We start from the raw sequence: 26277 nt of genomic DNA, 5'->3' as shown, positions 1-26277 counted from the left end.
TCTCTCTCTCTCTTTCACTCACTCTCTTTCTGTTTCCTTCGCTCTATCCCCTTTTCCCTTGCAGCTATGTGCTCTTTTTCTTCTGGTGTTCATTAATATCGCGCAATTCCCGCGATGCCTTATCAAATCCATCACAGCAGTTCGCGCAGATATGAGATTTGTATCGAATTGATTTTACTCTGGTTCGTTAGAAAGCGCCTTCGCCAGTATTTGCATTCGTATTGTCATTCTATCGCGCTGCTTCAATCGGATATGTTACCAATGAAAACAATCATGAAATGGGAGTTCTATTAATAACGAGCGTAACAGTTTTTTTTTTTTGCCAATTATCAACAATTACCAATGAAACAAAGAGCGCGGAACGTTCGAATTGACGAGTTCACGGTTACATTTTTTTCTATTAAACTTGCTTCATAGAGATATCACCTTTTTAAAGCGCCATAAAGCGCGATCAGGCTGTCCCTCCTTCCCTTCAGAATTGTCGTCCGCAATTTTGTTTTTATTCCGCCTATAACGTCACGGCGGAATGTGGACGAGCTGCGACGGGAACTATTCCGATCTATTTGACAGTGATCAACTGACCGCTTGACACCTGCCATCGCCGTCGTTTAACCCGCCGTCTCTCCACGGTCCTCGATCAGTTACCTCGAGTTACCTACTTTTCACCTCAACACGTCGCGTGTGTTTTCGTACGTGACTGCTGGCAAAGCTCGTTTCTGTCATGAAGGTTGTGAATGAAAATATTGATGGATACGGATTCAGAGCCCCTCACCCTTTATGCACGTCGCGGTATGTGGAAAAAAATATATATTTATGTCTGTTCTCCCGAACGCGTTCTTCTTCATCGAGTCATTGGAAATTTTTCCCCAAGCCCCCGCGATCACACGTGCATATCTGTAATAACAGGATTGTCCGGCATCTCGTCCAAGGTTAGGTTACGTGAATTCAATCGGACAGGAGGCTGCCCTTAATTAACGTAAAACTACTGAAAATTGCGCCGGAGTGCCGCGTTCAACGCCGCGTGGCAGACGCCTGGATATCCTACCGTACGACGTCTGTCGTCTTTGCATCCACGCGTGGCCTCAATGACCATACGAAGACAGAAATTCGTTTCACACATCCTAGATAGCGCATCCCCGGCCGCGGAGGCGCATTATGCATTTCACAGCGCATAAGTCCAGCAGCTGCTTGGAATCCTGGCGAACGGAACGGACTGTGACGCCCCGTCGCGTTTCTTGGTTCTTGGTGAAAATTGCCTGGTCGGGGTGCGCGTACGTAGGAATTTATGGGCGACAGAAGTGCGCTAAAAACTTAACTTTCTCGCCGGACTTCTGATATTACGTGAAATTGACGTAGACATCAGGGATTTTATGAACGCGCGTTCTCGTAGCGCAATAAAATTTCTTATTATCGCGAATGGGAGAATCTTTGCGGCGCGAACGAGTTAATTAAATAAACCGACTAAACTTAAAATTGAAATGATCTCCCGGGACTGCCTCATAACATTTGTTTAACAAAATTGTTAGCTAAAATAAACTCGTTAATGCTCTTACTTTAATTTAAAGATAAATACGAAAAGGATAGCGATTACGCTTGTCAACAAACTTAACGTTATGAAAGCGACATTGAGAATTAAACTGATCGCAAAATAGTAAGATAAATTTCACAAATATTTCCGCGCGTGTTCATATCGCGAATTCGATAAATACCGGATGTTACGTGCACGCCGTTTTCTGTTGAGACACCGGCCGGAAACGGCGATCTCCGTAATACGTCATCGGCAAAACGCAAGTAATTAAAGATACGCGAGAAAAACGTGCGCATTATCCGCGGTCGCCGGTGTGCTCTTACGACTAATGGGCAAAGATATTAATTATGATTCATTCGGATTCATAGTCATCAGATTAATGCATGGCCGGCGTGGGTTACTCGCGCGACGTACCCCGACTGAAATCGCCACAAGTGCATCCTAATGCACCGCCGACGAGCACGTCGTTCTCTACGTCTCCCACCGCCTTTCTCATTTCCATAGTACACATTTCGTTTCTCTTATTAATTTCGTCTTACGGCCTCTCCGGCTCGCAATCCGCCACTCGTCTCCGTCTCCGTTTCCACCGCGCGGATTGCCCTCTCTCACGATCTTCTTTCTCTACTCCTTTATCTCCCTTAGCTCGGCTCTTTCTCTACACCGCGAGCCTCCGTCCACCGGCTTTCTTTCCTCTCGATTCGTAACTCGGTGTTATACGTAAATATTGTTCGCCGGTCCAAGGATACCTGGAGGGCCCTCCTCCGGCGCTCGAGGTTCTAAGCAAATATTCAAGTGCCACGGCAAATAGCACGCTACCGGCCGCGGCCGCTCACGGCCTAGCAAATCCTTGTGCAAAGATATACGGCGGAGAAGTCCGCGTCAATCACGGCCAAAGGTCATCTGGTAGTTCTCCGCTTCTCCGATTACGAGAGAAGCGGAGAGCTACGAGTCTGCGGCTCGATACCGCGTTGTCTAATAGTGCGACGAACGGCAATAATGATTTATTTCCCGATACCGCCGGTTGATTGGCTGTTTACGCTCCACATCATTAACTAGCGATCAATCGATTGCATCACCAGTTTTTTTTTTTTTTTTCGAATAATAAAGAATGCAGATTATCCAAATATGCCATGTGTGGCAACAGTTTTGTATATGTATGTATAATCTTCGTAGAAGGAATACTGTTTTTACATATCACTTCGCTATAATTATCAAGAAAAAAAAAAGAGGAAAAAACCAACTTAACGTTTAATCGTTTTTTTAATATCTTAGATGTATTATCAGGCAATTTACTTCAACAATTTTAATACGGTTGCATTCTATTAAAAAGATAGATGCACGGTCTCCTAATTGATTAATGCCACCGCGTTATATGGATTAATAGTAGCACATTTCGTATACATATATTTTTCCAATTATGATCAAAGAATTAATAGAGTTCTGTTCTTTTAGATTAAATATTTACGATGATCAAGTGCAAAATAAACAAGCCACGGGATGCGATAGTTAACGCGCTTTTTTTTACGATAATAAATATCTACCACTTTTATCCTCAAAGGCTTTTTGTCGCAAGGATATTTTAATTATTTCAACTTAGTTACTTCCTACACCACTCTCTGTGTTTGTCGGACCCTGCGGGTGCATGTTGCAGTGGTAATTATTATACGTCTTGACATATTCGAATTCATTCTCTCATTATTTACATGGAACTTCTAAGAACATTCCGAGCTCTCGTTACCCGCAGGCGAACACCTACCTACTTTATATCTTTGTGTGCTTAATTACTAATTACTCTTTTATAATTAATTCTTCTACTGTATCGAGCAATTTAAGTGCATCTTCCGTCGACTCTCGCAATGGTGAATGAATAAATTTTAGGTTTTATACAAATTACAAACGATAATTAAATAAAATTAGTAACAATTTTATTGATTATTTTTTTATTCCGAATAATTTGTTCGTCACCATCGGTCGTAAAACTATGAAAAAGAAAAAATACATTTTCATCATAAAAATTGACGAACAATTTACGTGTAGCAATAAAAATTCGACACGTTTTTCTAAATTTCAACTTTTTTGACAAATACCATCGCCACTTCTTTTGAAGAAAATCTGTTCTACTAAAGTAAAATAGATTTTTAAATTTATGACGTAATGACAAATTGACACTGGTCTTGGTTACGGTTTAAATAGAAAGTCATTTGCACCACTTTTCATAAAAGATAATCCCCACGGGATAGCATAATTGTGGCTTCACATTTTGGAAAGTCCTATTAGTTAAAGGCCTGAGGATTATCTCATTCAATAGATACCTGCGGTTTTTTTTTAATACGAGTTTTAACCAAAACTGGCCTGAGATCAAACTCCGAAATCGGCAAACAAGCAACCGCAGGTATATGTCAATTTCTTAAGAAATTCTTTCAAGAAAGGAAAGATGGTAAAAAGTCCTACGGTTAACCTGGTTACTTTTTAAAAATATTCTTAAGCGTTTTAAAGCTTTCTTATCCTTTCTAATTCCCCTTTTTCCCCAAAGGATTAAGGAACTGCTCTATAGAATACGGCAGATACAATTATTCCGTTTGCTCAAATAATACTTTATTAATTTTTTTTCAATTTATAGTACGTTATCTACATATCAGGTGTCTTCTTCGAAAGCACAGACAAGCTTAAAAAACTTGTGCAATAAAAATGACTACGTAATGTGCAAAAAATAAGAATTAAAAATTAAGATTTAATTAAATCAAGAAGTTTTCTTTGCATCAGCATAAAATTCTGACATATTCCGCGTAACGCCAAGTATATTAATAAAGTTGGTAAGACCGCAGTTTTCTACATCCTCAGACGCGAATAATCCGTAATTTCTAAGACACGTGTATGATGTACTATGAACCACCTGCGATAGAAATAGATAGCGCAAAAAAAGTTGGCGCAAAGCTGAAGTGGTGCTACATACCCGAGACTCTCGCTCTCGCAGAAGTGCCTTCTTTCTCGCGAAGGAAATAAAAAAAAAAAAAAAAGAATCCGACGAACGTGCGCCACCCGACTGTAATGGGTCGCATTACGTGTCCGTCGTTTGTATCTCGGTGTATATGCTAACATGTAGCAATTACAGGTGACTGAGGTCAGTGTTAATACGACGGTCGCGTGAGAGAGGAGCTCCAAAAATGATATAGCTCGCGAGCGGCGACGGCGCGTTTTCTTGCGTAAGCCTTCTATATAATACGCACGACACATCCTCCTCCGTAGGCAAAGGTCCCGGGCGTAGGAATATATTAATTTAGTGTACTCATTACGTATTGAAAAACCCGCGGACGCGGCGTGCGGAGTGTGTAATACTTCTCCGACGGCGGTTGCGTGTAATGACAGTTCCACATGCGGGACGCAAGGTCGTATGATCACGCGTGTGTACGTGTGTGTGTTCGCGCGCGCGCGCGCGCACGCGTACGATCGCTATGGAAGCGAATTTTATAATAGTTAGACGTTGGGTTTGTGAATTGCTCTTTAACGTATCTCCGAATGAAGCTGCGCTTAGTGCTTAAAAAATGCGATCGAGATTTTCATTACGAGAAGAAAAAAACTACTAGTGGTACAGTACAGTGCTCATTAATTCTTTAATTATCGCAAGTAATTAAATATTCTCATGCACGATAGTGTTACGATACAAAGTATATTTCGACTTCTTTTTTTTTAGTGTTTGCTCTTCAATATAATTTCACGTGTTTAACAGAGATTGTGAGCATAGAAGTTACATAATTTATTTTGCAAGAAAAACAGGTTATGATTAATCTAAAACTAAACGCGGTGAGCATAGTCGATCGTTAAATATTCTTAGCTATTAACTCCGATAACTTTTTATTTATTTATAGGAATCTTGCTCTCGAGACCTTGCGCCGATTTTTACCTTCGTCTTCGCTTATTCCACACGTGCGAATGCCTAGAGTTATCATATCTGTTATCGCACATCGCGCTACAAATTTTTATTTGGTTATCATAATTGAGCAATTAGTGTAATCTACCTGTAGAAGACCTTCGTCCAATACCAGATTCCAACATTCTGTATTCCCTTGGTACGACGTGTGCTCGTTCGTCTGCGGATGAGGTTTGACGAGGGCTTGCTGCACGTCGTTCATGTGTACCCTCTTCACTCGAAATACGAATTAGGCACGAGATATACGCACCAGTCTTCGTAACGACGTTAAATTAATCAAATACTATTAAAGAAACAACTTCTTTTTCTACAAAAAAAAAAAATTGCCACCCCAGGCAGCAAAACTTGCACATCCATCCGTCGGCATACGAATTCTAATTAATTTTAATCAGGTACGGTTTTTGTTAGTCCATTGTAATGCGTTATGCCAGAATGTTATTCCTCTATTCGGACGAGGTCTATTGGCGATTCTGCGATATACGAAATATCATTTTGAAAGGCACGACGAGGAGATTTGTGTATTCAACGTGGGCGGTCTCACGGAGTGACTTGAGAAGGGTTTCTTGGCCTCGTTCAAATCGCTTCGAGTCTCGTATAAATGAACGTGATGCGTTTCATAGAGATAGTCATTGTACTAGGTGGCTTTATCACTCGCACACTTGTATCTCACGTAGTTTAATCTCCGTCTCGATAGCGTATTACGCATCGTAGAATTTACTGTTCACGTAACACCAAGATCCTTGAGATTAGACCACGGGCGTACGAAAGTTTATGCAAATTATCAACTACGCGGTGGTAGTAGAACCGTCGGGCTCGTCAAACGTACAAGGCCGGAACGGTGCGATCACGGAAGTCCAACGTCCTCATTTTGCAACCAGTTTTTCATTGACAATACAAAGTGTCTTCCCGATGGTGTCTGGGCGGGAAACTTCGTTGGTATTCTCGAAGGCGTGGTCTACTAGCGTCTACCACAAGATCTTAACTTCTTCTTCTCCTTTTTCTTCTTCTTCTCGGCGAGAACCGTTCGAGAACGTCGCACTATCAGCAGAGAATCGCGCTCGACTAAAGAAACCTTTCGGAACCGTTTATCGCGCCCATCATCCGGAGCGGATGTTCGTCAGCGAGACCGTCTTTCCTTTCGGGTGATCGCCGGAGCTGACTTTTCCGCGAGATCAGCGTTCACTTCCAGCCGCGTGTCGTCCGCGAATGTCAGCGCCGACGTCCAGGATTACAAACATCGCGATCGCGTCCACCGCGGTTTATGGTAGTAGGGGCCCGCGCCACCTCTCTCATTGGCGGGGCTTTACGGACGTGTTCCTCCACGTGCACGCGAAGAAGCCTTTGCACACGTACGCGTTGCGTCACGACTTGCCGTGGACTACCCGGATAGGTCATTGTCACGATCGTTTTCTACAACGATGTGAATTCTCGACCGGACGCATTGTAAAATGTGCCCCCCCAAAACAATGATTTCGTCTTGAACAATTACATCTTATGCACGTCGTTAACCCGTTCATGTATGAGATTTTAAAGGTTCATCGAACGTTTTAGTTATTTTCTTTTGTATCCCATTAGAATTTGATACGTGTAAATGTATTGAAATACAATAACAAAATGTATTATTAATCCATATATTAACATTTAAACGTGTACATTAAAATAGTTGCAATCTTTCTAGATATATGAGAATTTTAAGTGCAACGACAAAAACAATTCAGTTTATTGCTAGCTCTTCTTTTTTAGACCTTTTTTTTACCTTTTAACTTTCACATTTCTGGGTTATTGGAAAGGTAGGAAGACAATTATTATATCACGTAATATATATGGCTATATAACTGAACTTTCATTTGCATTATCGGCCAGCTACTGTCTGTGATAAAATGTAATTTATGTTTTATAAAATGCACGTCGCGAATAGAACAGGCGATTTAAGAAGCATCAAGGTTGCACGTATAGCTTTCTCTAATGGGCACATCTATTCGAGTCTAAAACTTGTTCTGCTATTAAATTCTGTTATCCATAATATCCATAAAATAATAACGAAGAGAAAAAAGTTTTAAACGCGCCGATATCTGTTATAAATAAAATGCTAAAAATGATCTCTTAGTTCGTAGCTCTAGAAAAATAATGAGTAAATTTGGGAAAAGTAAAAAGAAATTTAAGTCTTTGTTTTAATTTTTTAAGAGGCATAAATCCAAAATATCATGAAGAAAAAACGATTTAATAGTGTAATTATGACAAATAGAATCTTCCTTGAAAATGATTATTATTTTTAATTGTCGCTAAGTAAAGAATTTTTTTAAATTGTAAAAATGTAAATCATCGTTATATATTCATTGTATATTATATTGAACAAATTGTCGCAGATAAATAAATCATAAACGAATTCTACCGAAAAGGTCGCGCGAGATATTTTTATTGATATTGCGAGTTACACAAGCACAGAGCAATCTAACAAGTAATAATTATCAACGAGCTGGCCTTTTACAAACTGTAAAAGTGCATCCGTGACAACGACTACCAAATACAAACAGCATATTCTAACTATCTAACATGACAGGTACTCCTATTAAAACAACGAGCTGTGATCGTCGTTTATGATTACTGCATTTAGATTGCTGGATAACGAAGCTTATGTATGATTCGGTTTACAGGTAACAGTCGCTTTGAAAAATGCATATAAGATATTTTTTATCTTTATACTTAAATATAAATGTGGAAACTAGACGCGTAACATGTAATTAAATTGCAAATTGTGTTACTGTGTAATAAACACGTAGATTTAAAATGTAATTAGAATGGTAAAAATGTATTTGGTAGTAAAAAAATTCTCTTTTATTAACTATTCAAAATATTATAGTTGTCCCATCAAGTATTCTGTAAAAAAAATACCTTAAATATACTTTTTCTCGAATTAGAATTTCGCTTAAAATTTGTCTTGCTTCCGTCATATCGTTTTAGCTGTGTAATGTTATGTTATTAAGAACTAAACATATTACAATTTTCACCAATTAAATTTTTCGAATAAAAAGCACAAACTGCAGAAGCGATCCGTTTTTAATCGTCTTGTTATATTAAAGGTTATGATGTATAATCGTGAGGACCTCTTGAAAGGCGGTATGATGCCGCGGGAATGATGCCGGAGCAGTGTTTTCGCGGTCGATGTTATAAATAAAGAGTGTCCCGTTTATGGACCGTAAATGCCGCTCTAACTGTGCAGTTTTGCGCGCCGTTCTTATCTTCTCGACGTTTGTTTCCTACTTCGTATATCAACGGCTGCACCGCGTGGTATCATCGCGCCATTTCGAACCTCTCATTAACGGAATGTCGAAAAATCGCAAATGCCATGACCATTCTTGGCGACAACGTCTGCAGTGTCTCTCAAAACTGCAGCTGCGCGCGAAGAGCATTAAAATGACCAGAAGAGTCGTCGCTCCAGTTGAACGTGCTTATCGGCTGGACAATTTTTCAAACCGCCGCCAGTCGTATCAAAGTACACAGCTGATATAGGTGCGAAATGATTTAAAATAAAATTAAAACCCTGGTAGTTTTGTTTACACAAAGATTATTGAGACTTATTAAGCGACATCGAAGACTGTTATTACAGAAACGATAAATTCAACATCCATGACATTCGATTAGAAACCGCGTCAGATAGCCTGAAGGTAATTTTTCATTGATTCACTTAGGCGACATATATATTCGCGATAGGAAGATACCTGTGTACTTTGTACATAAATCATTACATTGTCGCAATCATGGTGACATTGTATGCGCAGTAATGAGAGGCACTGGCCTTGCTTCTAACCTACAGGCAATGAAATCAGGGTCGTTCATACCTGGAAGGAGCGGTGGTGTGGATGATGGGGATGATGAAACTGCGGTGTGTGAATCATGTCGCCGGTCTCGGGATCCTCGCACTTGGATGACTTCGCGACCTCGGTGTTACTCGAGGCGGTAATGGCCGCGTCGCCCTCTGCACTTGCGGAATCTTCAGCAGTATCTTCTTTCTTCTTCTTTTTCACTTCCGGTTTCGTTTCCTAACAATCAATCTTTATATAATGATCACAATATCGCAGCTTCGCCAAAGACTGCGCATTAATCGCGCAGAAGCAAAAATATTCCAACAGAGACAACAAGTATACGCACACACATACATACATAATTTAACGATTTATTCTTGCTTTGAAGATGATCTCATTATAGGTTGAAACATTTGCGACCGCAATCGTTTATGTTTTTGTTATTGTAACGAAATAAATAAGAATTGTCATCTAAACTCAGAGCTTCTTTTTAGTTTTTGATATATGAATGTTTTTTCATAAACAAGAAACTTAAATAACTCACTAATGTCTTAGACCACTTATTTATAACAAATTATTATTACATAATTTAATATTTTGAAATAATGATTGGAAAAAAGCTATTTTATTATCAAAATCAATAATTCTTACTCATCTTGTACGAATTCTCGTGGAGATTATAAGGAACAAAAATATTTTATTATAAATTGAACGGCATTATAATTTTACAAACATAAAATAGAAATTAATGAAATCTTACAATTTATTATATCTTGCAACATTGTCAGCTTGATGTATCAAAGACAGACGAAATATTAACATATTTATTCCTTATAAAGCGTTAAATTATAGTTATTTTCAAGCAGAAATAGTACATGCAAAGATATTTCACAAACCTCTGGCTGAGCCTCATCGAGACCAACGAGCTGAAGCGCCTCCTCGAGATTAAATTCGTCGGGCAAGTCTAGAGTATCGTTGCTGAGAAGGCCTTCTACGCCGGCGCTTTCCAAGAGACTACCTCCGAGTAATTCTGAAGTAAAGTCATGCTCGAGTACTAGAGCGTCGTTTAGACCCAGAGAATCAGCGGTCAAGTCAGCCAAAGGGTGATTGTCCAAAGCCAACGATGCTTCGTTGAGGAGAGGGTTGTCCTCTTCGACGATGCTACTTCCACTTCCGTTCTGACTGCCGGAGCTGAGAATGTACTCGCCTGTAAAAAAACGTAGACGTTTACTCGAAATACTCGATGAAACTTAAAACAACTAAACAAATCATTTTACAAAACCTGGCAACCAAAGAAAAAAGATGCGATTTCAATATTATAGTATATGATTTATTCCGAGCGGCATGCGTGCTTCGAAGCGGCAGGTGATGAAACATAAGTGAACGTAAACAAGTTCGCGTGCAGTTGCAAGGTTCACACAGAGATCACCCGAGAATACTTAATTAGTCGGCTAATTGTATAGTGCGATGTTCTACAGGTTTCTTATCCTATTATGCAACTTTGTTCTGACACGACATCGACAATTGTTTCTACAAAAGTTTCTTCTACATACAATCCGTAATTTTCATCTAGCAATGTAGTTGCTATAGAATCAACAGTTTGCGAGTTTTGCTTTTGATTTTATGTTATTTTGTTAAAAATTAATTTTACGTATAATCGTGTATATATATATATATATATATTCATTTGGATTTATATGTATATATACAGTGATTGAAGATAAACATCGTTAGCATATTTACATCGGAGATTAAGAATCAGAACAGAAAATAGTTATTTTAATTAAGTTTATATCTGTGACATCTGCAATTAAACATTAATGCTCGTGAGTGTTTTAACAGTACACTTATTAAATGTATATAATAGTTAATTTTATTTATATCTAACCATATTTACAATGCTATGACACAGAATAACCGGAACACTTGAATTTATTACACTAATTATTTAACAAGCTATTTCGTTCTTGTTATATTATATCACTATCATGTTTACAGATATATAACAAAAACTGTCGGTCTAAAATATCTTCGCTTTTTATACATTTATATTATCAACAAAGTAATTAATAGCATCGTAATTAATTGTTTATCGCCACCTTATTACGTGTACATGTAGATTGCGAGAAAAAATAAGTTCACAACACTCTACCGAATAAACTTATGACTCAGCAGAAACGAATCCGAAGCGCGGCGCTCGAAAACTGGCAGTTAGCGACGGGTAGAAAAAATTTTTAGAGGAACGAGAGAGAGAGAGAGAGAACTTAACTAATTGAAGGACAAAGAGGGGTGTTGTTGGAGATCCACCTGCTAGTTCTAGCAGCCCTCGTATGTTCCCGCCCTACAGCCAATCGCGCGACCGCGTCGTTTCATCCCGTATTGCGCACGCATGAAAAGATAACATGGACACAAGACTGTTCGAATCGCTCACGGTTTCCAAAATACGTAACAGATAACTAACGCTATGTACTTCTGCATGTCTCGAACAGACAACCAACACTTTTTTTATAGTCAAACAATAAAAGCTTTATGTTGAAAAATTGTTCGCCTTCTTTTTCTTTTAAAAATCGTCCTATGTTAGAATATTGTTTTTTGAAATTGTACAATAATTTTTTAGAAACTGTAAATAATAAATATAAGGAGAGAAAAAAATTTCAATAAAAAATGATTAAATTAATTATATTACTTATTTAATAGAGAACCTAAAAATTAACATTTTAATATTTTAATATTAACATAACTATATATAACTATTTAATAAAAATAAGATATCGTGAGCGAGATTAACAATTTGCATGGTAAAGTATTTAGTTATTTGGTTTCATACAGAAAAACTAAATATATATTTAACTTATGTTATAAATTTTAACAATAAAAATATAATTTCAGCAAAAAAGACTCGTTATACTCATGTAAAATATGACATACAAAATTGAACGGTGCTCTGTTCATATATATAATATATTGAGCAATGATATATTTCATTGAAATTTTAGAAACTTGAATTTATATTAAATTTTCTTATTTACACTTATTATTTGCCAGAATCCCACATTTCCTTAAAACACCTAGTAAAAGGGCTTCTAGAATTTCTACCTGGACTTTTGGACAAAACATCGATAATATCGAGCAGCTCGAGCGAGCTACTTCTACGTGTGAAACACTTCCATCGAACACAAAAGCGTACTCCTTTCTCTCCTCGTGGCCAGGCGATGTTATTAGAGATAATAATCTCATAAAATAATAATTCCTCTTTCGGGGGCTGCCTGGAACCTGGGCGCAGGTCCGCCTAACGAAACGACGGACAGGTTGACCGTGAAAGAGGAGGATTTTCGTCCTGCGTGGTTCCTACCGGTGAGTAGTGCCCGGTGCCTCCCAGTAAAGAGAGAGATCGCACCTTTTGGATGCCTATTACATTAACGAGTGGTGGCGGCCATTGTCTGGCCCAAATGCGAGGCCGACCGCACGATAATGGCCGTCTATAATTTGAAGTCAGAACAGCCCCTACGTTCCCGTTCGATGTAAAGCCTATTTCAAGCCCTGTGAAATTACGAGGTGAAATTGCTTCCACAGTGGCAAAGTGTACGCCGTGCGTAATTGGTACGAGCGTAATTTTTAACCGGTGCAACTTAATTTTTTGTAGCTTCCATTCTTGTGCTCTTTTTACTTTAGAAGAAGTATTTACAAAATATAATTTGTGTTACGCCTTTATTCTAACAATAAAAATTTATCATATTTATATGTAAGCATTGAAGATATAAAACGTTTATTTTCGTTCTCCAATCATGAAAGAAATTGATTTTAATAAATATAAAGTAAAAAATAAATTATTATTTTATTTTAATTAATTTAAAGTTAAGAAATAATTGTAGGAAAATCTACATACTTATTATTTTTTTTACAAGATAGTGACAAATTTTTTTGGACTAAGAAAAGAATATCACATATTCATTGGATTTTCTTACTAATATATATTGTTATAGGAAATCTATTTTTTTGTTTTATACAAAATTCCTGTTTAAGAAAAAAAATACCGATTCCATTTGCTAAACCCTTTGTACAAAATAACACTTAATATACAAATAATACATTAATTCTTTGAAATTACGTTAAATCGTGAGGAGTTCAAAGTTTGAGGCGGTTCCGATCGTATAAAGTTTGTTGCAATTGCTGGCGATTATTATTTCAAGAAGTAAATAAGAAAATCTCGATTTTCCTCGATGCTCGAGATTCTAACGTCGGATTTTCCTTCGACCAAGCTCGTCGCATGGAATTTGCTCTATCACGCTGCATCTAATGGCGCACCCCTCCGGCTTTTTCAATTCCACGGCTTCTTTGAAGCTTGCGTTCGGCTTTTTCCACGGCCACGGGAACGTCGACAGATCATTTCTCATATTTCGCGCACACGCTTAACGACCATTTTCTTCCGCCCTCTCCTTTCTTCCTTTTTCTCTCTCTTCAACCCGACGATCTGCCGCGTTGGATAATAATTCTTGCATTACTCGACAGAATTTTCGGTGCCCGACAGTCCTGTGCCGAGAACCGGGAGACGCGCTCTTGTTGGGAGTCGGTCTCTTCCCGACTCTTCGTTCGCAAACAGCGTATCCGACGGGGAGACGCCGGAAGAGATCAGGCCCCCGAATGGGCCGGCACGATTGTCCTATTCCCAAAAGTGACAATACATATACATGTACAGTACAATAACACACACGATAATCTTCGTGCCCTTCGACAAAGGGTGACGATCCGGTCCCAGTTAACTCCGGAACGGAGCTTGACGTCTCATTTGGAGCCGAAGGAACGCGCGAATCATCGTGCGTCACCTGCCGTGAACGATAAATCGTAATTGCGATCATCAATCCTGCCGCTGATCGATGTCGAACTATCGGCCGTCTTTCGTCGAGTCTCGTTTCGTCGGAACGAGTGTGCGAACCGGTCGGTCGATTAGATGGACGCGTCCCCGATGTGTCTTATGCTTATCATATCTCTTTAAAAGCTTCTCGTTGATCTTTTTAGCTAAACATGGAAGTTCATTAGAAATTTAACGCGATTAAACTCTAACGGGAAGAAAATAGCTTTAGTATTCAACTTTGAAGAATAAAATGAAGAAAGATATAACTTTTGCTATGTAACACTAATGTTAATGCAAATTTGGGTACATATTTTTTTTAATTACTAAGTTATTCGAAATAGATTTTTAATTTTATATAAATCGGACTAAATTTCCTACAACAGCGTCCAACAAATAACATGTTTTCATTAACATTTTTGAATAAAAATGTTGCGTTTAAAATGTTTATTTAAATGTTTATTACCTATTGCGTTAATTTGTATAGATATTTCATTCTTGAAAGAGCAGTTGTGCTCGCAAACTTTTTTTTGATTCTTGTTTTTGCTTGAACTTGTTTTTGCTGATCACAAACGTGTTTAGAATATTGTATGAGATATAATTATTTACAAATTCATCAGAGTATGTATGCAATCCGCAAATATTAACCTCAATCAATAATAAATATTTATTATTGATTAAAGTTAATGTTGATACGAAAAGTGGAAGAAATATTTGCAGACAAATTAAAGAGTTTAATCGATAGTACAAGATTCAACAAACTGAACTCTCGCTTAAACATTGTCGATGCAGCGTCGCATGTCTATTGTCAAATCGCGACGATTAAGACAAATTGCCGTTAAAGCAACTACACGTGCCTGCGTTACGCAATATCCCGAGTCGTAATACGCTAGAAATATAGTCGCTTGACGCTTTTCTACGCATACCTTTGTCCACTAGATCCTAATCCAGGACGTCAAAGAACCCGGAAAATAATCCAAAACCCCGTTCACAACAATAATCACAATGGTAGTACTTGAGTCACTAAACTATTTCGTATTAATCGCAAACAACTATCAAGATACGCCCAAGTTCTCGCACTAAACACATCGTTTTCTTTATAAATCTCCAGCTCAGACAATAACTTTGTTCTTCAAGAGCAGCGTCGAACTGCAGCTAAAACAACGAATGTTCATAGTAGGCAACTTCTCGGCGGGGAACAAAATGTCTACGCAAACAACTAATCCGCAGAGATCCCAGAAATCCCAAGATGCAGACTAATCCTCCCGGTACATTCCTTAGCGCCTTTGAATGTTACACTGGTGCTTTTCGTAGTATCACGCAAATGACCTTAAATCGTCATTATTACTGTCATCAATGGCAACTAGAGGTTTCCGACGGGATTTTTGACCGGGAAAAATTGCGAAAACTACGCGCACGGATCAGACTGTACCGGACTGGGGCTAGACTGGCCTGAACCAGATTCGACTGCGGACTGAATAGGGGATTTCCTTTATCGCTTCGTGGCGTGGATCGCCCCTGCGTTATACGATCCGATCTTGAGGAGAGTCATAATACCCGGGCACCGCTGACAGACGAGTTCGAAGCAAACGCAGCATGGAGTCGACTGATAGACTATCGTGTAGCCAGGCATTGCCTAACCACGGGCTGGTCGAGTATTGTGCCAAGCCACGGGCTCTCCGTTAAAAAACGGACCAATCACGACGGGGTTGGCTGTTACTCCAATATGGCTGCCAGACAATACGCGGCTCGGAGGCGAGGTAGGAAGAGAGGGAAGGTCTCTCTACCCGTAATGCCATTCTCCAGCTCCCCACTGCGATCCGGGAACGTATACCGGGCTTGATCCGCTCCTCGTTGCCGTGCCACGGGCTTAGTCAGGGGTGCATCTTGCCCTGGTATAGCCCCGAGTCATCCCCCGATTTAGCTACCTCCCTCTCGCTCCGAGGACTGCGCCAATTGCTCTAATAGCGTTTGTCGTAACATCAGTCGCAATAGCAATCAGTCTTGCAAGGTACGATCTTTTATTTTTTAAAAGGAAAAATTTATACGGGAATTACAATACAATTACGTACATTAGGCGAAAATACGAGCAGGTAATAGAAGGAAAATGTTGATTTGAATTGTGATATCTGAATTGAAAAAAATATGAGTAAAAAAATTATGCTTTAAAAGATATTTACTTATACTTGTCTTTTGATTAAATAAAGAGAGAAATTTACTCTCTTATAGCTTTAATTTTAGCATTAAACATAAATTATGAAAATATATAATACATAAGTTAAATTATAGTAAAACTAATTCTATATTCATCACAAGTTTCGTTTTGATTTTACATCAGTTACTTAAATATTCTCTTGTATTAAAAAATAATTTAGAAACACGCAACATTTAAACAACATTTAAAACGTGTTATATATCATTGCATTTCAATGCAATAAAGGTAGATGCAAATAACAAAAGTATTGTGAAAATTACAGATGCAACTTATGGGACTAAAGAGATTCATTGCTGCTATATAATTAATGATTAGTATTGTTTTTATACATTTGTATATAAATATGCCTCATAGTGTGCTTAACCACTGAGCTAGTCACTAGGTTAAATCACCGGATGATAAAGCTTGTAAACTACTGCTGTTAAGATGCTATCTAAATCCTGTCAAATGCCCGCTCCATTGATACCTATTATTCTTGTGTCGTCACTCTCATTCGAACGCAGTTCGAGATCCACCTGCATATATTGGAATAATTTCATAATTGCCACCGATACGGTCAGCATACTTATTATGTGCACTCTAGGCTGCTTGACAGTGGCTGTGGGTCTTTGATGAATGCATAAACTTTGTAACCATGACAATCCTTGGCGATCGTCAGTGATGACGCAATTAAATAATCTTTATATAGATAAGTCATTGATTAAACTCGACCAATTTTATAAATTACATGAAGCATAGTTTCTATTCTAAATTTATAAAAAAAATGTTCATTCCATAAAAAATAATGCATTAATATGTTAATTCTGTAAACAATAGTAGAAAATATAATATTAACATACTGTAACATTATACTGATATTATATAATGTAATTGAAACATATTTAATAATATTATATTGATTTAATAATACTATGTTATTATATAACCATAAAGTCATAAGTTAAAATAATCTCAAACTGCAGAGTGCATGTTTTATTGACATCATATAATAATTATGCCGCAAATGTCGCAATCTTAAGTATAATTTATCACTTATTACTTTCCATAATCAAAATCTGAAATGTTTCACGTCGTTTCCTATGAACAATTTTGTGGATCGAGCTGGACTATTGAGGAGAGTGGCGCTATTTCAATTTACCATGGCAACGTCACTTCATCATGAATATGTCGAAGAATATCGACACCTAATGGCAAACGTAGCGCCATAGCGCTGATTTATTAACCAATAAGTGCAAATCACTGTATCTGCCAGTATGCCGCGGCGAACGAACTATAGGACCATCGACAAAACTGTAACGTAACAATACGCAGTCGATCCTGCGGAATTGTCCTGAAGAACGCAACCTGGAACACTTTATGCAGCCGATAAATAATAGCAGCTGCATGAAGTTGTGCTTTCCAATATTCCGCCAATATTCCGGGCTCGTTCCGGAACGTCGGCTGACACCGACACGGCTCCTTTTGACTTTTTCACTTCGTTTCCTCGTCAAACGCGTAATGCGAGTTTATTATTCAACAGCGCGCTCAATAGCAACATGCCGTCGGAAAGTAGCCTGAACCCGTTTACTGTTCCTTTAGCATACATCTGACTCGACGATTAACCCCGTAACACTTAATACTACGATATGCAAAGCGATAAATTCTTCATCGTTCTTACCGTCGGAAATTAAAATTATGCGCAATCACTTTTAAGCATCGTTCCTAGATAGTGATTAATACCTGAATCGTTGACCGCGGAATAGTAGTACACGTCACCAATAATACTGCATATTTTGAGAAGCGTAATACTCACACTTATTTTGGTATCGGATTAAATTTCAAATGCACTTCTATAAAATCTCGCGATTAATAAAAGAGAATAAATAAAGGAGGTATTACAGCTGAATTTACATTTTAAGTATTTTCACGGCTGCGTTCAGATTTATCAGTTTCGGACATCGATAGCCATTCTGACTAACAATCAGCCGTGAATTGTACCGACAATTGTAAAACGAAGTCGAGTATCGAAATTCACGGTAAGGTAACATAATTGAGGGAATAATGGCGGTTGAAAAACGTTGGTCATCGTTCAGACAACGGACATGCCGCGTAATCGAATACGCTCACAAAAACGATGTCACACCTCTCTTTTCGAGCAAACAGTTTGCAGATCCGTGAATACGTCATGATACGGTTCGGTAATCGTGGAAGTAAACACGAAGAGCTACGTCGGTGCAATGGATATGGTTAAAATTAATAGACCCGTGTTTCTGAAATAAAAATGCATGCAAGACACATTTAAGTTATTATCGCGTTGGATTTCTTTCATCTAAATTAAATCAGGAAAGCAGCAACTGGTCATAACTACATCGAGGAGGGTGAATCCTTTATCGCTGTAATTTATTAAATGATAAAAATCACTTAATTTCTGACTTCGCCTTGATTGTCTCACATTCTGGCCGTTAGTTGTGCTCGAACCGTTCACGAATAACAACATTCTTAAAATTTCGACTATACAGTATTTTGATATCATCTACTTAATTTTATGAAATTTTACACACTGACAACGATAATATTTATTATTTATTAATTTATCTGCTTACTTTCTGCGTTCTTCGTTCTCATCCATTTTTATACAATTCTTTTATAAAAAATTTTTTATCCACAGTATAATTACGAGCATCAACTGTATTCTACTTGAAAGGGTCCAAAACGAGGGCCAAAACGTACTAGTTCCGTAATAAAACTTGCCAGTTTGGTCGACTATAAGCAAATTATCTTTATTTCTTAATTTCCTACTGGTGGACGACAAGTTCCAATAATTACTGTCACTTAATTTCTATTTATTACAAGCAACTAAAATTAAATTAGAAAGAGCATAAGACAGGTCGCGGAATGTCAAGCGGGCTAGTCGCAAAGTCCGAATTCTCCGGTTTCGCCACACAGAAAGAGCAAGGTAATCAAGACGGCACTCTCGTACGCAAGGAAGAATTCTGAAAACGAGGTCAAAAACCTTGCAAACACCTCCATACGTACAAGTCATTCTCGATCTGGTGGTGCCCGTCAATGAGCATTGTTGCCACCTCATAGTATGACGTTCTCTCTTCGTGTCTAGCTTGCACTTTTCGATGGCCACGCGTCCACCACGAGAGCCACGCGGTAGTCGAGTCATGCTTAGAAGGTGCATTTTTCTCATTTCGACTTCCGAAAACTTCGTCTCCCGTTACCTATCTCCTTCCGGCTTAACCCGTCATATCGGAGGCGTTCGCCAACCGGCCAGACACGAAGCGACGGCGTTTCCTTCACGGTATGCCCTTTATCCCGTCCAAACCGCGCCGAGCAGACTGTGGTGGCGCGTAAGAAATATTTTATTACAACGCATCGCATGTCCAATAAAGCGCGAGTTTCATTGGGCACTTCGCAAAAGTAACGTTAAGCGTTGGCCCGCGAGAAATGTGCTCTGAGAGACAGATATTACCCTATTTTATGTCTAGAATAACACGCTTTGTGCTGGAAGATTTGTAGTATACAAATTGATATCATTTTGAATAAACTTTGATTTTTACGGATAATTTTTGATAATAGGGGTTATATTAATAAGTAAAAGAGAAAGATCTCAATTAAAAATGTAAATTTAATAAATTAATTTTACTCATTAATTTGACAAAAATTGGAATTGCTATGGGAAAGCTTATTTTTGACAGCAACAATGCAAAATGCAAGTGTGTAACAAATGTTTTGTGTATGATTTAGTTTTATGTAGCAGCAAAACGTGTTGAATTACACTTAAATAAATAACTTCATCTTTTTTTATGCAGAATAATGGGAAAAAAATCACTAAATCACTCACATACAAATGATGATTTTTATACATTTAAACTTAAATGTGAATATTTAATTTAGTTGTATAATGAAATATATAATATAATGTATATAAAATTTCTTTTCTTGCCGTACTGGTTTCTAACTCGCAAATGCTGGTTTATAACGGTTTGACTTCCAAAGTTCCTTGTTGCAAGTTGTGGTGATGCACAAATTCTTCCGCGGGACATAGTAACCCACATGACAAAACAGATTTTAAATCGGTCAATCTCTAACTATTATCATACTTTTCGTATGTGAAAGAACTTTCGTCACCTATGAAGATAAGTGGAGAAATTTATTAAAATTAAAGATGAAAAATTTTCTCATGAAACATTTTTCTGATTAATACACCATGTATAATCATATGAAATTATTGTAATCGACTTAACAAAAACTTTGTATTGTTAAAAGTTGTCTTTATTTCGAATGTTTATTATACTTTTCGCCACATTATATTTTTCTGTTATATCTATTTCAAAAAATCAATGACAATTCGCAGATTTCTTTTTCAAATTTTTCAAGAATAATGACTAATTGTAATGAATATTGTGATTAAAGCTGCAAGCAAGCGTGCCTTTTAAATAAGTATCTACGTGTACTATTACTGCGCTTCCATTATACACAGTCCATGCCTGATTGATACAAAATAGCCGTTCCTTTTATTGCTTGCGAGAGATTCTCAGGAAAGTCCATCGACAAAAAATACCTTGATGCATTAATGACAGGTTGGAGGTAGAACGGAGAGGGTGTCTAGAAAGGGCTAATGGTACTTGAGGTGACAGGCTGACCTTAACCCATACGGTCTGATACATATCTATCCTAAACCAACACGATTCTACCAGAAGAACTTCGCCTCGGTGTACTAGCAATGTGGTCTTTTGTTTATTTAATGTTTGGCTTTGCATTCTTTCCACGTACTCGAGCTCGTGTTTTAGCCAGCTTAGTCAAGAATACTTCATGTTTTAATATGACTTATCCAGTAACAATAAAAATGCTGAACTTGTACTGGCAAGATTATTAAAAAAAAAAAAAAGATACATGCATATATCTTTTTATATCAATAAATTCTGATATTCTTAATAATTTACTTTTCCAAATAGTGACAATAAACGATCAAAAAATATCGTTACGAATCTTAGACGGGAAAAAGTTTTCCTCTCAAAAGGAATGGCCATATTGTATTTATTATCCGGTAGCAAAAGTCGAAAGTCGAATTCGGTGTGAGGTTTCGACGAGCCGAAGAGGCATATTGGACGCTTATAGAACTAGCATGATTTGCAAAAAACCTCACAAAATCGTAGAGACGATCTCAACCAGGTAACGACTTCTACAGACTGTAGACAAGCTCTATTGTACGGCGGCGAGAACTTCGAAAAGCTAAAAGGAAGAGAGAGAAGAGGAGATGCCACGAACTTAATTTTTCATCGTTACTGGCGACTGTCGTCATCTCCGGGACTCTGTGCAGCTTGACTCTAATACGAGTTTTATGTTAATGTTTTAATCCGCCGATAGGATTGAAACGTTTGAGATATACGAAGGACGTGGCGAAGGAGCAGAGGAGCAGCCGCTCGTGCTCGTCCAGAAGGAATCCCGGCCCTTTTGTTGAGCACGTCGACGCGGCTTTAAAATGGACGCTCTATAGCGGCTCTCTCTCTCTCTCTCTCCCTCCCTCTCTCTCTCTCTCGCTCTCTCTATTCCATTTTATTAATATGAGATTAACGAAAGGATTAATTAAAGTGCTCGGACGAAGGATTGGAGTCGGCTCGACCAATCCGGGCAGATATAATTACGCCGAACGTTGCGATTGGCATTCGTACTCGGTTTGTGAGTACTGCGAAACATAATACGTTATTACAATTATATTTATCAATGTCAGCCTTCATTACAGATAATGCCCGTATGTTCGACGCTGCGGCGAGAGATTATTTACGAGATAATTTCGAGAATCGTCGCTATGCATGACGAACGGCCGGTTTTCACCGAAGGTGGAATTCACATTAATTAGTTTCCCGCGCGAATTTATGTATTTAACACATACACGAAAGCATAATATGGTACACGTCGCAAAAGTCGAACGTTTTCTCTCATGTGTAGTTGTAGCGAATTATACTTGAGTGCTTGAGCACAGATGGAAAATCCTCTCTAGGAGAAAATGTTTCAGATCATAAATAATTTGACGTATGGATTTTTTTTTATCGTTTAAACAAATTTCATAAAGAAGTAACACGTTACAATAGCACCTTTTATATATAATATATATACTATCAGGCTTAATTACGTTTCAATGGTTTAAAAAGTGAGATCGCACGAGAGCGCCGCACTTTCGCAAAATGTTTTAACTTCAACGCGATTCTATTTTTTTACGTTTACATATTGTACCGGAGCGATTATATTTTTGCGCTACGTATTGTGCCGGCACGAAGCTAGACATGACGTCGCGGTCTATTGTTACCGCCTATTTTCATCCCGAGGCTTCCTGGAAGTGCCCTCCTGGATTCGTCCCGAATCCGTGGCGTGCAACGAGCCGCGATATGAGTAATGGTGCGTGCTCGTGTTACAGGGGTGGATGTAGCAAGTCATGGCTCTGAGTATCCCTGTAACCCCCATACACGCCTCGCCAGCTGCCCTCGCAGACACATCCCCCATGGGGGCTGCCGCTGGCATAGCTGGACTAACATGGCGGAACACGCACAGCTCCAAATATTGATTCCCTCGCGGGACGTGGCGAGGAATCGAATCGCGCTCACAAAAAAATCGTCCGCTGGACAACGAATGCCCATGAACTTAGAGCGTCAAGAATTTTCCACGAGAAATTTTGTTGCTGCAAAAATTTAATCCTTTGATCCTTTGCGCATTCGTTTCCTCTTACAATCCTCGAAACGTCCAGTTTTTCTAGGGAGATCAAGTAGGACACGCAAAGAGAGGATGGTAGCTGCTTTTTTATAGTTATTCGAAAAGAGGGATGACGAGGAGCCTTTTCGGGAATTGCGAAGGACTCGCTACGGAGTTAGAGTGCGGTCCGAAGTGGGGTTCCCGCGTCTAATTCCAAATCCACTTCGGCAGGAATTGGTCACGGCTATTGCCATGCGTGGAGATAGTTGGATATTATTTTTTCTCCCCGGAGGGCAATCCTTGACGAATTGAAGCGGAAATTAACACAACGCGGTCTATCGATTGCGTGTATTTCTTACTGTTAACTGCATTTTTTCCATTTTCATTCTTTTCGTGTTCTATATTTGTCGATATAAGATTATATATTATTATTAATCCGATCATAACAGCGTAGTTTTACAATTATAATCGTAATTATAATTGTAAAACAATTTGCGATTATGGAATTAAAAAAAAATAAATCGACCAATCTGAAATACTTCACGTTTCACGTATGCATCACGAATTAATGATCAAAATAAATTATCTCGGTAACTTTCAAAATCTTACGTAGTCTAAGATAATAAAAATTTAACTAAATAATTTTTTGGAAGGTTGAATATAATTTATTTTGTAATTTATTTTTCTATAATAAACGACAAATTATATGACAATAAGAGATAATGCTTTCATCATATAAGATAAAAAGTTCTCGGATAAGTACTCGCGTACTACTTTTAATGAGTTCACTACTTTTAATGAGAATAGCAAAAAAAAGCTATATTTTACCTCTATAGGGATGATTGATCCATTTTACCTCTGAACTTCATGAATATAATGTAATGAAGTTTGATAAGATCTCTCTTATCTTACATGTTCTTCTAATGACTTCTATTCCTTAGCGAATTTTGATACCGAAATTGGAAATTGACAGAAAATTAGTCGATTGCGTCTGGGCGGCCGCGCATGGCGGATGCGGCCATGCTTTCTAGCCTTCTTCCCCCTCGTGATTTTAGTCGACGCACGAATCCACGCACTGTGCGCCGCCCGCGCACGTGGCAGATGTTCAGTTTTATGCGCTTACGCATGCGTTCCTATCGAGAGGTCCCCACCCAATCCCAATTTCGCTGTCCCTCTACAATTCATCGTATCGATATACGGTTCCTTTAATTCATCGAAATATTCAGGAAATTGCGTTGTCTTTTATGCTACAAGATAAATGCTTCTTCGTTTTAGAGTACGGCGCAAAATTTCACGGATTTCATATCCAGTTCTATTTTAAAATGCAATTTTACATTGCTACATCATGTTTAAATACATTTGTTTATTGGCATTAATTATTTTTTCTCGCATCTGTAAGTGTCAATCAATAATATTTTTCAATCAGTAGTTATTTTCTAATTAAAACGCGAAAAGCTTAAAATTATGCGTTATATTATGTATAATATAAATATTACCAGAGATTTTTAATTATATTGAGTAAATATTCCAGTAAGTATTCCAATAATTGCCATACAAAAGTAATACTGCGTAATGTCAAAATTTTCCATAATAAATTTTTGGAGAAAAGAAAGTTTTCTCTTTTATTATGTAAATAATTTTTTATAATAATTTTTACATTTATGTGTAATTATATTTATATTACAACATGCTAAAAAAATGTAAAAATGCAAAATTTAAATAGCTCGTTCTTAGGCGAAATGCAGTTCTACGTGATAAAACTTTAAAGACACTAGTACATACCACTAGAGCCAAGAGTTAAAAAATCTAATTTTACAAACAATATCAATACATTTGCAGTTAATAATGCATTACATCGTCAATATAAATATGTCAAACAATGCCATTGCAAATTTATTTTTAAAAAATTTAAAAAGTAAATTAATACTATTTTTTTGCTAATTTTAAAGATAGAAAAAAGCCATAATGTTTTGATAAACATTTTTGCGCAACATTACTCAATGTCTGGTGAATGCAAAACATCAGCACTGCAAATTGTTTTGATTACGGATTTTATATTTTGCGTGATAATCTCATATAGTTTATTCTCTTCCAGTCGTATAGCTGCAGTTGCAGATATAATAATGTCGCTGGCATATCTAAGAAGGCGGAGTTGTCCGGGTTGAACGCCCATTATACGACTTGAATCTCACCGAGCGTAACGAAAACCGATCTCTCGTCGATCTCGATAAAGGTTATTCAGTATCGCGAAGGTGCTAATAGTCGGCTACGCGATTACTGGTACCTTTCCGTTCGCATAGACGTATCGTAATAATAAATTTAAAAGTATCACGAGTAGACCGGTCGGGTTACGCTTATTACAGTCGATCATCGAGCAAGAACATTATTATTAAAATCTATTCTATCATCGGTATTCGGTTTAGGAATAGATTTCGCCTTGGCCGGATCGCGTGTGGTGCGGGAGTATTTTTGATAATTATGCAACAATTGGTTGAATAAAAGATTCAAACGCATTTGCGATACGTTGAACATGCCGTGCGTCTCTCTAATACGTCCGTGCTCGAGACAATGCGATGATAATTTATTCCGTGGATGTAAATTTTTTACATATGACGTATAATCCATCATGCTTCGTCAAATTGGTACAAGCACCTTGCGCTGCGGCGGTAACGTATACGCTGCCGCCTTTCATCTATTCCTCTTTTCTTTTCATTTCGAACCACCAACTCCGCGCGCGAATATCGCGATTGGCACGAAATTCGCTTTGTAAATATATTATGATTTTTCATGCAAATACTAATGCAGTTTATGTTATAAGCGGCACAAATTTTTTTAACATAAATTTTATGATAAATTCAAAGATCTGATTTTTCTTCATAGAAAATACAACGATAAAATAAATAGATACTTTTTACAACTTTTTGCAAATTTAATAATAAATATTCTTACCTTCAAATATTAAATTGTAACTTAAATTTAGATTGAAACAAAATTACTTATTATATTGACTAAGAAACGAAATTTTCTTATTTTTTGCGGATTTATCATGAAAAAATTAAATTACAAGATAATCAAAAATACGAGACACGTTGTACAAATCAAGAGAGTAGCAATAATGTGTTAACTATATTTATCTGTCCATTTATCCATATTTTTCCGTGTCCATCTTTCTCAAACAAATAAATTAATATATGATAAACGACTGCATAACTGCAACGAAGATTAGCTGAAAATATTTTTTTCAATTCCGTATAAATATATATATATGTATATATATGA

At 37.7% G+C, this 26277-nt stretch overlaps 1 protein-coding gene across 5 annotated transcripts in view; it reads right to left on the bottom strand.

The window, feature by feature from the left end:
• LOC105840092 (segmentation protein cap'n'collar) overlaps positions 1–26277 on the bottom strand; it is a 105795-nt gene that overhangs the window by 30279 nt on the left and 49239 nt on the right. For all 5 annotated transcript variants that reach the window (XM_036294428.1, XM_036294422.1, XM_036294435.1 and 2 more), the window contains exons 4-5: positions 10156–10466; positions 9296–9496 (exon numbers count right to left, since the gene is read on the bottom strand). In XM_036294428.1, coding sequence (XP_036150321.1) covers positions 9296–9496; positions 10156–10466 — 512 coding nt within the window. The remainder of the gene's footprint in view (positions 1–9295; positions 9497–10155; positions 10467–26277) is intronic.

This window comes from Monomorium pharaonis, chromosome 1 (genome assembly GCF_013373865.1).
Source record: "Monomorium pharaonis isolate MP-MQ-018 chromosome 1, ASM1337386v2, whole genome shotgun sequence".
In the NCBI taxonomy this organism is placed as follows: Eukaryota; Metazoa; Arthropoda; class Insecta; order Hymenoptera; family Formicidae; genus Monomorium; species Monomorium pharaonis.
Note: the sequence above shows the minus strand (reverse complement) of the source record. Positions and strands in the feature narration are given on the sequence as shown.